The sequence below is a fragment of the Chiloscyllium plagiosum genome, unplaced genomic scaffold, assembly GCF_037043375.1.
Source record: "Chiloscyllium plagiosum isolate Xiang-an unplaced genomic scaffold, Cpla_swu_hap1 HiC_scaffold_18, whole genome shotgun sequence".
NCBI lineage: Eukaryota > Metazoa > Chordata > Chondrichthyes > Orectolobiformes > Hemiscylliidae > Chiloscyllium > Chiloscyllium plagiosum.
Window position 1 is genome coordinate 14,208,277 of NW_028270156.1, and position 15,222 is coordinate 14,223,498.

General features: G+C 38.5%; 1 protein-coding gene and 1 long non-coding RNA gene across 3 annotated transcripts in view; one reads left to right on the plus strand and one right to left on the minus strand.

The window, feature by feature from the left end:
* The window catches only part of lgr4 (leucine-rich repeat containing G protein-coupled receptor 4), a 142,073-nt gene that overhangs the window by 79,728 nt on the left and 47,123 nt on the right, over positions 1–15,222 (plus strand). For both annotated transcript variants that reach the window (XM_087996308.1, XM_043705452.2), the window contains one exon: positions 8,354–8,425. In XM_087996308.1, the coding sequence (XP_087852434.1) occupies positions 8,354–8,425 (72 nt within the window). The remainder of the gene's footprint in view (positions 1–8,353; positions 8,426–15,222) is intronic.
* LOC122557652 (uncharacterized) overlaps positions 1–15,222 on the minus strand; it is a 65,841-nt gene that overhangs the window by 49,359 nt on the left and 1,260 nt on the right. The window contains exon 2 of the long non-coding RNA XR_006313890.2: positions 12,519–12,614. This is a non-coding gene — a long non-coding RNA (uncharacterized LOC122557652). The remainder of the gene's footprint in view (positions 1–12,518; positions 12,615–15,222) is intronic.

Genomic DNA, 15,222 nt, shown 5'->3' on the forward strand with positions numbered 1-15,222 from the left:
GTTTATAGATACTTTGGACTAGTTTAGAAGGCAAGCCAATCTAAATAGCATTTGCTTAGAGCTTTTAGAAGCCTATGAGAATAGGTCACTCATAATACCCATGGATTGGAATTTGAGAGATGGGTCAAATTCATACATTCAGGTGGAAAAGCATAATTTATTTATAAGAAATGTTTGCATTCGCAAAGGTCCACAGTGCTCCACTGCACTGGCAATATCAAAATAATATAAATAAGTTCCCTATATAGATCTTCTTTCCTAGATTTCGAATCAAACAAATATTTTATTTCATACAGTTGTATTATGATTATATGCTAAGGTAAGGATAGCCCAAAATGAATTGTAATGACTTAAAGCATTTGAGGTATTGATTGGATTGTGAATGTCACCAGAACTTCAAAGTTGGATTAATACATTAGTTACTTTTGCAGTATTTATGTCTTGAATGTGAGTTTTCTTTGAATACCTTGGGAACAACCTCGATTATCTGAATGAGACGTGTGGGGATTATTTTGTTTGGATAACTGATTTATGCTGCAAAGGTAGAGATTGAAGATAGAGGAAGGTTAAAAAGACAGAGGTCCACGCTGCACACAGATCAGGATAATTAATGTCAGGAAACAAAACAAAAAGCAGGCACCAAGCAGGATTCACAAACAAGGGCTCCTTAAAATGTGCAAGGATCAAAAGGTGATCAGAGTGCAGCGCAGCCGCAATGCTGTGTGAGATGATGCTGATGGCCGGCATTCTGCCATCAGTCGGTTTGGGGGGGGGGGGGGGGGGTTGGCTCAGGGGTGGATTATGGGAGGGAGGGTATGTGCGCATGAGCGAGAGGCAGCCTCAGTTATAGCAACTGTTGCTTTGTCAATAAAGCGCCGTAGTCCTGATGACTGTTATCCACCAGCAACTGCTCACAGCAACAGCAACAGAGGTGAATATTATTTGTATTATTGTTTATCAGTTGCTCCTCTCAGCCCCAAACTGCTCTAACCACCAGCTTCATACCACTCCATGAAATGTCACAAACCTTTGAGAGCTTTGTTAATGGGGACTGGAGGTGGTGTTGGTAACACCTCTTTGCTGTAACATTTTTACAGGACCTTGCGATCTTGTTCGGATAATATGAAATTCGGCTCATCGATGTTCGGATAACCAAGGTTGTTCTGTATATACTTATCATTCAATTTAAGAATCTTGGTATCGTTTCTGATCCTGTGAGATGTAGATATTTGGGTTTAAATGGCACTCCATTCTTACTAAAAGCAAGATAGGATCATATAGAGTGCAATTATGCATACCAAGAGTTTTTTTCAGCGAACTGGAGGCAGAAGACTCATGACAGAGTAAAATGTCTAAGCAACTTATTTAGTTCCCTCCAGTTTGATTTGTAGCATCCATATAAAACCTTTAAGTATATGTTCTGTGATTAATATCTGTTATTCAACAGTTACCATTAATTTTGCGATTCATCAGTGCTTGATGCAAATCCCCATAACCTTATCCCATGATGTTACTTAACAGTCAGGAGTGGGTGTTTGGTGTAGCTTGTGACAACCTGTTTCACCCATGTGGTAAAAATGTTCATTTGTTTGCACAAATACTTAAGGTGTGTTCGGCTGTCTGCCCAGCAAGATTGTACATGAGTCTGCAGATGTTTGTCACCTCTTTTTTTTTAACTCTGATTGTGTTTGAATTGTGAACAAAGAAAAACAGAATGCCAGTTCCTAAAAATCCTTTAAAGTTTAGTGAGGTTCAGGGTAAGTTATATAGAAATAGACAAAAGTTACAGTGGGCTATTCAGCCCAGTCAGGTTCTTCCACCTTTACTATTCTGAATCACACCTATTTGCCCTGTTTTCATTTAATTTTATGTCTATTTTCATAAACATTGTTTTGTTTTCTATTGTAACTACTAATCCTGAAAATGAATTCACAGCTCCACAAATCTGTCAAGGGCTTCGTCTAGTTATTTTCAAAATGTCGTTATCTTAATCATCTATCTATGACCCCTCAATCCAGACCTAAATGCTGGCAAGAGTCTCTTTATCTAAACATCCTGTTGATCTCTCAGAATCTTAAAATTGTCACAGAACAGATTGAGGCCTTTGGGCCTGACATATCTCTGCTGGCTTTCTGAATGAGGCATTAATCGTTTCTCTGTAATCCTACACGTTTTTCCTTTTCAGGTAATCTAATTCCCTCTTGAATGGCACGATTCAACTTGCCTCCACACACTCTTGGGCAGTGTTAGCTCGATGCTAACCACTGGCTTTGTAAAAGAAGTTTCATGACGAGTTTTCATTACTACTTTTGTCAGTTACCTTTAAATCTGTGAACTCTGTTTCTTAATTGAATTGGAATGGTTTGATTTTGCATATCCATATTAAATCACATCTCAACTTGCTCATCTCCAACAAAAACAATCCCAACTTTTTTAATCTTAACTGCATAACTTAAGTTCCTCTAGACCTATTCTTGAGAATCTCTTTCTGTACTGTCTCTAATATCTTCACCTCTTTCTTAAAGTATGACACCCAGATTTGGATGCAATACTCTAGTTGAGGCCAAAAGAGTGTTTTATGCATATTTACATTAATCTCCTTGCTTTTATACTTTATGCTGTTATTAGTAAGGCCTAGAATAGTTTATGGTTTATTAACTCCTTTCCCAACTTGTCTTGCCACTTTCAAAGACTTATGACACCCCGATTCCTCAACTCCCACCTCCTTTAGAATTGCACTTTTCATTTTATATTGTCTCTCTGTATTTTTTTTTATTACTAAGTGAATCACTTCACATTTCTCTGCAAGACTTTCATCTGCCTTCTGCCCATTCCATCTTTCTGTCATTTTGAATTTTTACTCTATTCCATTCTACTCAACCCTACTCTACGAGTTCACATTACTCCAAAGTTTTGTATCATCTGCAATGTTCAATACTACACCCCAAGGTTTTGGTTATGAAGAGCAACCAAAATTGACTCTTGAGGAATTCACCTCAAACCTCCTTCCAGTCTGAACAATATGCATTAATCATTACTCTGTTCCTGTCAGTCACTTCATATCCATGTTGCTGCTGTCCCTCTTTATCCATGAAGTGTAACTTTGCTCATAGGTCTGTGCAGCACAGTGTTGACTTTTTTTGAAAGTTCATGTTCAGTACCTCAACAGCATTACCCTTATTGATAGTCTCTTATCTCTTTTAGGAAAAACTCCAGTAAATTAGTTGAGCATGATTTGCCTGTGATGAACCCTTGCTGGCTTTCCTTTGTTAAGCCAGTTTTGTCCAATCATCTATTAATTTTGCTCTGAATTATTGATTCTAGAACAAAAACAGAAATAGCTAGAGCAACTCAGCAGGTCTGGTAGCATCTGTAGAGAAAGCAAAGTCAATGATTCAGGTTCAGTGACCCTTTTTTTCTGTTTTTGTTTCAGATTTCCAGCATCTGCAGTTCTTTGCTTTTTGTTTATTGTTTGTATAAGTTTCCCATACTCAAACTGACTGACCTATCATTGTTAGGCTAATCTTTACATTCTTTATTGAACAAGGGTGTGACATGTGCAATATTCCTGAGTCCAGTGCTTCTGCAAATTCCACACTCACTTCCCTCCGTTACCTTTGAGGCATCTCATCCTATCCTGGTGTCTTACAAACTTTAAATGCAGACAGCCTTACCAATTTTAAAATTTTTCCAAAGATCTGAACACTATCCTCTTATCATAACCTGAGAAGCAACTACTACATTTTGTCAAGACAGTTGCAAGGCAATCATTTAATACTGCAATCAATGCCTGTGCCTGCATGCATTAATCCCCTTTTAGGTCCTTAATTGGCTCCATTCTCTTTTAATATTTAATATTTTACACAATGAGATTTAATGACCTGCAATGCTCTGCCTAAATGGTTGAAACAAATTCAACAATTTGTTTTAAAAATAAAATTGGAAAATGCTAATGTAGAGGAATAAATAAAGGTGAGTAAGGGAGATGGAAATACAACTAATGGGATAGCTGTTTCAAAGAGCTAACACAAGATGACCTCCAAGATTCTGTATTCCTGGTATTGAATATTCTCGAAGACATTGGGATTCTCTCGTATGTTAGCTGCCAGTTTCTCATCTTAATCTCTAATTGTTTTTCTTACTTTCTCATTTTCCCTTCTGAATCTTCTATATTCAGACTTGAATTATCCATCTAATGTCTTCCATAAGCACAATTTTGAATTATACTAATGTTAGTTTATAACAAAAACAGAGTGCTAGAGAAGTATAGCAGGACTGGCAGCATCTGCAGAGGAAAAAAGATGTTTGGAGACCAGTGACTCTTCATCAGACCTTAATACTAATTTACTTCTTTGGTTATATAAAGATCAGCAAACTTTGGAAAAACAGTAGGCAGACTTTGCCTTGCGATGTTGAGATGTATTCTAATCTCAAACAAAATTACACTCTAAGAAGTAATTATGTTTTTCTATCTTTGGAAAGATGAAAGGAAATATTACACTTTTGATTTGAAATTAAATAGCATGTTGCAGTAGCACTATTTGGAGTCCACGTTTGTACAGCCAAACACTTGGAGTTTTGATGCAAAATATTTATTTGCAAATGTTCAGGAGAGATCCACTATAAAAAGAACACAATTAAGTGGACAAAAAAAATCCAAGTACAGTGACAGGACTTTTCATGTAAATGTTAATGCTGGTTTACCACAGGACAGAATCCGAATAGTCTATAAGTGTAAAGTGGTTGAACGTGATATTCATAGAATAAATCCAAGCTTGCATCCTCCTCCTTATAGCACATTGACGGTAGCTTCCAAACGCTTGTATTTTTGTGAAACATGAAGAACCTTGTATAAATTCTTGTCTTCTAGGATGGCAATGCTTTAGCTATTCAAAAAAAAGTCAGAATAATATAGCATCTAGTTAAAAGTTAATCTTTATTTTTGGTGGGGGTGGGGATGGTGATGTGTGGGTGGGTGAGCTGTTGATGAAACCTTTGTGGCTGGCTGTTTTGGCAGAACTAGGTTTCCCAATGACTGTTCTCTTCCTAGGGCATGCTGAAAAGTATTGTGGTGTGTATAAATGTTTGTTTCTAGGCTGGGTTCCAAGGGAGCTGCAGGTTATGTAGGTCAGGGGGATATTGTGACTTTTGTGCAGAAAACAAGTTTTCCTAGCAAAGTTGTAATTTAGATATATTGTATTTTCTTTTGAGATTTTTACTCTTGTAGTGATTAATCCTCTCAAATTGATTGTTTGCCAGAGTTGTGATGCATTCCAATTTCAGTAGGACCCACAAAGAATGATATTGTTAACAATGTAACAGATCATCTGTTTTTATAAAGCCAAAGAGCTAGATTCCAGTATTTAAGAGCAATTGTTTGTTAACAAAAAGAAAACCTAGAAACAGAAATTAGGAGGAGGCAACTTGGCCATTTTTGAGCCTACTCTGTCATCCAATATGGTTATAACTGATCCTCTGATTTGATACCCTCTTCCTGTTTTCTCCCATACCCTTGTTATTGTTTTATCCCTAAGAGCTATATCTGACGACCCGTTTGGGCGGCACGGTGGCACAGTGGTTAGCACTGCTGCCTCACAGCGCCAGAGACCCGGGTTCAATTCCCGACTCAGGCGACTGACTGTGTGGAGGTTGCACATTCTCCCCGGGTTTGCATGGGTTTCCTCCGGGTGCTCCGGTTTCCTCCCACAGTCACAAAGATGTGCGGGTCAGGTGAATTGGCCATGCTAAATTGCCCGTAGTGTTAGGTTAAAGGGGTAAATGTAGGGGTATGGGTGGGTTGCACTTCGGCGGGTCGGTGTGGACTTGTTGGGCCGAAGGGCCTGTTTCCACACTGTAAGTAATCTAAGTAAAATGGAAAAACATCAATGTTTTGGCCTCAACTGCTTTCTGTGACAGAGAATTCCATAGGCTCACAACTCTGGGTGTTGACATCTCTCCTCATCTCAGTCCTTAATGGCCTATCCCGTATCCTTAAACTGTGACCTTTGTTTCTGATCATTGGGAACATCCTTCCTATGCTTGCTCTGTCTAGCACTGCTAGAACTTTGTATGTTTCCAAGAGAATCCCTCTTATACAGCTTCATGTATCAGTACTGCCGTTCCAATTGCTGAATATTGTAATCAGTATTCCATCAACACACATACCTTTTGAACTTATTTTTTAAAAGGTGGTGGTGTCTGCTGGAAGATAAATCAAGATTATAAGCAAGACAGTGTTTAGATTTGCTCTGCCATCTGTAGTGATCGAAGAGCTACCAATACTTCAAGGGTTTCATGGGAAGAAAGTCCTTTCTGTAGTAGGAGTGCAGCATAAAGTCACCAGACAATCCTGGGCTGGTCCTGCAATCCTGTGAGGAGAGATTGAAGAAACTGGGTCTGCATTTTCAGAGTTTCAGAGAATGAGAGATGACCTAATTGAAACTAACAAAATTCTTACAGATGTGACAGGGACCAGGTGGATGCAGAAACTTTTTGTTTCTCCTGGCTGGGTGTGTGGTTAGTGATACGGTCTAGAACTAGGCGATACTGTTTTGGACAGAATGCATTGGGTCATAGAATTCCTACAGTGCAGAAAGAGGCCACTCTGCCCATTCAGTCTGTTCCAACTCTGTGAAAAACATCCCACCCTGTGAAGACTCTCTCTGCCCCATCCCATCCCCATAACCCTGCACTTACCATGGCTAACCCACCTAACCTGCACATCCCTGGACACTACATGGCAATTTAACATGGCCAGACCACCTAACCTGAACACCTTTGGACTGTGGGATGAACCAGAGTACCCAGCGGTAAACCAAAGAGACTGTTTCCATCTCCACACAGTCACCCAAGGTTGGAATTCAACTTTGGTTGCTGGCACTGTGAGGCAACAGTGCCTCACTGTGCCACCATGCCATCCAAAACAAAATGCTGGGAAGACTAAGAGAAATCTCCTCAGTCAGAGGAAATGGGGAGAAAGCATTCCAAACGAGTGCTGGGGTAACTCAAAGACTGAGTAAGTTGAAGATAAAAATTGATGGATACTGATAAAAAAGGAGGTTATGGGGATAATGGCATTGCGGTCTTCCTAAATCCTACATTTTAAAGTTGCACAGGAATAGAGAGAAATCTAGGGATTTACATACTGTTGGAAATACTGACAAGTTGTGAAGACTATTTAAAAAACACTCTGGACTCTTGATGTTATAAATGGAGCAAGGAGTGTGAATACAAGGGCATTATGCTAAATCTTTACAAATCGCTAATTAGGTCCCACCTGGAATATTGTATTCCATTCTAGGCACCGTACTTCAGGAAATTGTAATAGGTAATCGGTAAATGAAATGGACAAGAAAATAAATTATTTTACACCATGTAATGTAATGATTGAAAGTGCCCTGTCTGAAAGAATGGTTGAAACAAATTCATTGATATTTTCAAAAGAAAAAAGAAAAAATACTTAATGTATAGGAATAAATAAAGTTGAGTAATTTGCAGGGTGATGAAATGAGATAACCTTTTTAAAAAGCTGACATGGGCAAAATTATCTCCAAGATTCTATATTTCTAAAACTTGAAACGGTTCAAAAAAGATTTGCAAAGACGTTGCTAGGGTTAGAGGATTTGAACAGTAGGGAGAAACTGAATAGGCTGGGGCTAACTTCATTGGAGCGTCAAAGGCTGATGGGTGACCTTATAGAATTTTATAAAATCATGAGGTGCATGGATAGGGTCAATAGACAAGGTCTTTTCCCCAAAGTAGGGGAGTCCTAAACTAGAGGGCATAATTTTAAGGTAAGAGGGGAAATATTTAAAAAGAACCTAAGGGGTAACCTTTTCATGCAGAGGGTGGTGTGTTAAAGAAATGAGTTGCCAGAGGAACTGGTGAATGTTGGTACAACTTACAATATTTAACAGACATCTGAATGGGTATATGAATAGGAAGAGTTTAGAGGGATGTGGGCCAAATGTTGACAGATGGGACCGCATTAATTTGGGATTTCTGTTTGGAATGGACAAGTTGGACCCAAAAGTCTGTTTCCGTGCTATACAGCTCTCTAAATCTATTAGAAAATATTGTTATTTTCATGAAGTGTCATTTTCTTACAATATCAGTCCTTGGCATTCTTCATCAGTATTTACTGCATTTCATGGAGTTACATAGCTTGTACTACCAGCTTTGTGTCAAATGCATGAGTTTTTTTTGCCTATTTTAGTGGCAAAAATGCTGTTGGTTTATGACCTCAATGAATGTTGATATATAAAAGAATTTGTTTTGAGATATTTTGTGGTTATATTTCAGTGCATTTACATGACTCTAAAATGCTGAGTTGTCCACCTTTTTGATTTTGCAGAATGCTTCAGAACAACCAATTGAAAACTGTACCAAGCGAAGCCCTGAAAGGACTGTCTACACTACAGTCATTGTAAGTATTACTTTCATCTGCATTTTAGCTATTTTTTTTTCTCCTGCTGAAGCACTCTTGAAATTGTTCCAGAATGATTCTTTCATGGTCATCAAAATATATCGTTTGACGTTGACAATCGTTTCTGTAATAACTTTTAATGCCTTTCATCTTGAAGGTGTAGGTTCTGTCCATGTTATCTTTCTGTGTGGTTTATACAGTTTAACTCAGAACAAAAGACTGCTTCTGTTTACATTTTTAGCCTTGATTCTGACAATTGTCCATTAAGATTAAGGAATAGGTAGCTCATGGTTTGGATTTACAGGAATTAACTACATATGAGAATATTGCTAACCAGCAGTATATTTGAGAGTCCAGGCTGCAGACATACACAGTAAGTCTTCTGACTTGCAAAAGAAATAGATACTGTACTGTTGTTGGCATATAATACACAAAAGACTTGCTTGCAGTTTGACCTGTTCTCTTCTAGATGGATGCAAAAAAAAAATCTGCAGAATACTCCTCTTAAAGACAGATGGAAGAGAAATAAAGATTTACAAAATAACAATGTTGCCTGTAGCATGTTTGGCTTTTGAAAAGTGGCAAACGTTGTTTATGTTATGTAAAAGTTGAACTGTGTTCACAGCTACACACATGTAAACTGACCAGCTGTGTAAGTGCTGTAAATATTCAGTGCATGCGCTAATTGGATTAGTAATCCAGATAATGGCACCAGCATAGAGTATTTTTTAATTTGTCATAATTTGATCAGAAATATTATTTCATCAACATACAGCTGTCATCAGATTGTAGATATTTGACATTTATCTCGGCTCTGTGCATCTAAAATACAGAAAATGATGAATTTTGATTTGTGCCTTAATCATATTTTTTAAAAAGGCAATTGTTGACGCAGTAATGGAGGCTGTAACTTTATATTGCAATGCTTTAAGCTTATTCTAGACTAGAAAGTGGCCACTCTGCTACTGATAAACGGGACTCAAAGTTAATTCAAGTTTTCCATTACTTGGTCCATATCCCTGGAAATTACTGCCCTTTTGTTCACTGAGTTCCAGACGCCTGAATAAATCTTTTCTCATGTCCCCGTTTTTATACTTTTAGATCAAGAATTTGTCTAAATCAGTCTTGAATTCAATCGAGGAGGAGGCGATGGCCTAGTGGTATTATCGCTGGACTGTTCATTCAGAGATCCTGATAACATTCTGGGGTCCAGGGTTCGAATCCTGCCATGGCAGATGGTAGAATTTGAAATCTGTAAATATCTGGAATTAAGAACCTCAAGGTGACAATGAATTGGTTGTGGGGAAAAAACTCCATCTGGTTCACTAATGTCCTTTCGGGCAGGAAACTGCCATCCCTACCTCGTCTGGTCTTTGTGACTCCTGACCCATAGCAATATGGTTGACTCTTCACTGCCCTCTGGGCAATTAGGAATATACAATACATGCTGCATACAACACCCTAATTTTGTGAATGAATAAAAAAGGACCCAGCCTCCACTGTTTGCCAGAGAGAGAAGTATAAACAAACAATTACCGTCTTGAGAGAAGAAATTCCTCCTTGTCTCACTCTTGAATTGAATATCACTCATTTTGAAAGTGCCTCCTGTTCTTAATTTCCCAGCGAGGGAAAATGTCCACTTACTATCTGTCCAGCTCCATCAATATTGGCCCAGTCTGGTCAATGTTCCTTATATTGCTGTTTGTGAAACCTTGCTGTGTGAAAATTGACTGTTGAATCTCTAGTGACTACATTTCTTTAAATGTCTGCAAAGCACTTTAAGTAGCAGAGTTATGGAAAATTTTATTTAAATGTTCAAGGGCTGATCTGGATTATCTGGATGGTGCTATTCTCCTGAACACTTCATAATCTCGAATCTCTTAAAAAAATTAGTCCATGAATTCAGGTGAATTGAGGGAAGGTCATCGAGTATAATGAGTTACAGCAGAGGATTTCAAATTTGCAGCTTATATCAAGACTCTGGTGATGATCACAATTTGAACCTGATTACCAGACAAGCTCTGCTGTTAGCCACAAATAACCAAAGTGCATTATGCTTGCAATCTCAGGAGGGAAGAAGTTGACCATTGCTTATAAGTTAGTTTTTAAATTCGATCAATATGAAGTAGTTATGGGTTTCACTTTCTAACTATGAATGCACTGTGTAATTTACACTGTATATAAGTTGTTTTAAAGAATGGAAAGCACTAGTTTCATCCCAAAATAATGTGTACTGAGAGATGCCTTCTGCAGCAAATGTCACTGAACATCCAGGTTTCAATGTTTATTGACAGCATGAGTTGTAGGAGTGTCATAAACATTCCTAGTAATTGTGATAGAAACTAGAACAGTCTGTTTTGAACTGATCAGCTGTTTTCTGATTTTTCATGCTCGTAACAACAGGGTATGAAGTAATTATTTTTAATTATGTATATGTTCATAAGTGGTTAGTGTATTTTGGGTGTGTTCATAAATATGGTCAACATGCTATGTTTCTCCCTGATGTCAGCTATCATTTCAGTATATGGAGAGCTATGGCCCTGCTGAAAGAGTTGTGTAAGCCCCAGCCTGCTACAATTCATTGTCTTAAAGTTTGGAAACTTCTAAGTTTGCAGTTTTTTTGTCTTATTAAATCCCTGGATTTTGCTAGTAGACCTTTGTTTTGGGTTCCAGTATTCAGATAATATCAAATACACTTTAAAATATTTAGGACTTCACATCAGTTTGGAACAGAGGAAGTGTTCCCTGGAGATGCCATAGGAATGGGTAGTTCCATTCTATTCTGAACATAAACCTTGATTATAATTCAGTTCTAATGAAGGGTCATGGATCTGAAATGCTAACTTTGTTTTTCTGTCCACAAATGCTCCTGGATCTGCTGAGTATGTCCAGCATTTTCTGTTTTTAGTGTAAATTTACACTATCAGCAGTATTTTGTTCTGGTTTAATCCAGTTTAGTTGTACAACTTGAGGACGGTGGCTTATTAGGACCATCTTAAAATCCAACTTATACCAAGCATTTGCACATTCCTCTTCATATCTAATTCTTTTTGTCTTACTTACCTCATGGAATCATGAAGAAAGAAATGTATCAAGGTTCCAGTCTTTTAGGGATGTTTTACTGTTTCAGCAGGGAAATCAATGTTTCTGATTCCTGATGAAGAGCTTATGCTCGAAACGTTGACTCTCCTGCTCCTCGGATGCTGCCTGACCTGCTGTGCTTTTACACCACACTCTTGACACTGATCTCCAGCATGTGCAGTCCTCACTTCCTCCTTTACCGTTTCAGTGTAAATCATCAGTAATCTGACCATGTCGGAAACGTTCAATTATTGAAAATTAAAAGCAGTCTGCTCTTCAGAAAAAAATATCTAGGGATTATAAGAAGCTTCTCTAAACTGAGCAAAATGAGTACAGTCTATGGAACTTAGTGCTAAAAGGTGAGTCATGCTGACGAGTGTTGCAAATTATGCAACATTTGTCAGCATGTTTTATGTGTACTTTTGGTTGAGCTTTTGAACAAAAGAAATAATGGCAACCAAGGTTTTTATTTGGATGGGTTAATACGCTGTTACAGTAAACTTGAATGTACTGGCTGATCATACTTTTAATTGCAACAGTTACAGCTTGCCGTGACTTGAAAGGAACATCACAATGTGCTTCACAGAAGGGTAATCAAGGTAAAAAGGATGCTGAACCAAATGAGTTATGTGGTCAGGGGAAGAATCAATAGCTTGGCCAAAGAAGTAGATGTTAACAATACCTTATACAAATAAAATGAAAAGGAAAGGGACAGAGGAGGAGGAATTTCAGCTAATGGTATGCTACCAATAGTGGGTTATATGGACAAGGAGATGCAAGAGAAACTGCATTCAAAGGAAAAAAGTTTCTGGTCAGTTGATCTTTCTGTAGTACTGAAGGATATTGCAAAATAGAGAACAAAATAAAGGAGGCAATTTAAATGCATGGGTTAGATTTTTAAATGTTTATACTTGGTAGACTGAGCTAGCAATGTACAGTCAGAACAAGATTATGGAATAAACAGAATTAGTGACAGGTGGGTTATGACTAACACAGTTTTGAATAAACTTACGTTTTGAAGGATAGTCGACCACTAGTAATTTGAAAAGTTGAGTCTGGAGGTGACAAACGCTAGGCTGAGAGGTTCAGTGTTGAGGGGTCAGCAGTCCTGCAGAGATATAATTCAGAAGTTTTTATAATAGAGAAAAAAGGGTCATTAATATCATAGCTCACTTTCCTGGATTTTGCATTGTCATTATCTTGAACGGTTATTTGGCAGCAGGAGGCATTGACAGAGGCTCTGCGTTTAGCATGGTTGAAGTGATAGTGTAGACACTACATTCACTTCTGACGTCATTTCTTGGATTCCACTTGGTCAGAGTGTTACTAATCTCTACTACAATAGTTGTTTTTAGCACGCCTAGCGTATTTACCTGCTGGGAGGAGTTTTTATTCCCTTCTAGCATATTTAGCTGCTGGGAGGAGTTCAAAAGAAACAAGTTCCCAGGTTAGTGGTGTTTTCTGCTACTTTGGTGAATTTCATTGGGGTAAAACATCTTCACCCACTTAAATAGTGGAATTCCATTCAGTGGTAAACATTGTTTCATAGAGTCAGCCACAGCTTAGTTGGTAACCTTTTGAATCTCAAAGTTCTGGGATCAAGTACTAGTTGAGGGGTTTGAGCTCAAAATCAAGGTTGGCATTCCAGTGCAATTCATAAGAGGTCTTATATTGTTGGAAATGCAATTTTTCTGGTAAGATATCTAATCAAGGTCCTATCTGCTTGTTCAGGTGGATGTAAAAGACAGAATGATACTATTTCAGAGAAGAGGAGACAAGTCTCCTCTAGCATCTTGGTCATTTTTTTTAATTGGTAACTCTCCATAGCACAAAGGCTAGCATGTCACTATTACATTGCTATTTGTGGGGTATTCTATGTGCAGTTAGCTTTTGTTTTCATCACAATGGTGACTACATTTCAAAATTACCTCTAATTCTAAAGCACTTTTAAGTCATAAGTGAAAACCATGTCTTTTTTCCTCTAAAAGTTTTATGTATGTCTCACTGGTGCAACTCCTGAAAGACCGTATATCAGCATTGTAGTAGTCAGTATCAAAACACCTTTGTGTTGCTTTGTCAGGATTGATTGACTCCAGCGTCAATTTTGTACACACGGCTTAAATGTAACCAAACTCGTATACCATACTCCCACTGAGTATTGCAGGGCAAAATTAGTTATTTGGTGCGCTTGGATTCATCTTCCCATTTTGTGTTAAAAAGCTGGGTATACAATTTCTAGAGTTTATCCCCTTAACTTTTTGCTGTGCTAATTGAATGTTCAGGAGAAAGTGAGGTCTGCAGATGCAGGATGCTGCCTGACCTGTGCTTTTCCAGCAACACATTTTCGGTAATTGAATGTTCAGCCTAATGTAATCTCAATGTATTGAGGCTTCATCCTTGTATAATCCTGTTTTTACCCGAAATGTTTGTTAGACCAGATGATGTTTCAAGTGTAAGCTGCAAACTTGCGTCTGTTTATTTGCCTTTCAAGGTCAATATTATAGACAATAAACAATAGGTACAGGAGTAGGCCATTCGGCCCTTCAAGCCAGCACATCATTCATTATTATCATGCCTGATCATCCACGATCAGTATCCTGATCCTGCCTTATCATCATGACCCTTGACTCTACTATCTTTAAGAGCTCTATCCATCTCTTTCTTGAAAGTATCCAGAGACTTGGCCTCCACTGCCTTCTGGGGCAGAGTATTCCATATATCCACCATTCTCTGGGTGAAGAAGTTTCTCCTCAACTCTGTTCTAAATGGCCTCCCCTTATTTTTAAACTGTGTCCTCTTGTTCCGAACTCACCTATCAGTGGAAACATGCTTCCTGCCTCCAGTGTGTCCAGTTCTTTAATAATCTTATACTTCTCAATGAGATCCCCTCTCATCCTTCTAAACTCAAGTGTGTACAAGCCCAGTCGCTCCAATCTTTCAACGTATGATAGTCCCGCCATTCTGGGAATTGACCTCGTGAACCTACGCTGCACTCCGTCAATAGCCAGAATGTCCTCCTTCAAATTTGGAGACCAAACTGCGGTCACACCAGGGTCCCGTACAGCTGCAGAAGGACCTCTTTGCCCCTATACTCAATTCCTCTTGTTATGAAGGTCAGTATGCCATTAGCTTTCTTCACTGCCTACTGTACCTGCATGCTTGCTTTCATTGACTGATGTACAAGACCACCTAGATCTCGTACTTCCCCTTTGCCTAACTTTCCATTTGATAGAAATCTGCCTTCCTGTTCTTGCCACCAAAGTGGATAACCACACATTTATCCATATTAAACTGCATCTGCCATGCATCCGCCCACTCAACTAGCCTGCCCAAGTCACCCTATATTCTCATAACATCCTCTTCACATTTCACCCTGCCACCCAGCTTTGTGTCATCAGCAAATTTGCTAATATTACTTTTAATATCTTAATCTATATCATTAATCTATATTGTAAACAGCTGCAGTCCCAGTACCAAACCTGGTCACTGCCTGCCATTCCGAAAGGGATCCATTTATCACTACTCTTTGCTTCCTGTCAGCTAGCCAATTTTCAATCCAAGTCAGTATTTTGCCCCCAATATCATGTGCCCTAATTTTGCTCGCTAATCTCCTTTATGTGGTTCTTTATCAAAGGCTTTCTGAAAGTCCAGGTACACTACATCCACTGGCTCTCCCTTGTCCATCTTCAGAGTTACATCCTCAAAAAAGTTCAGAA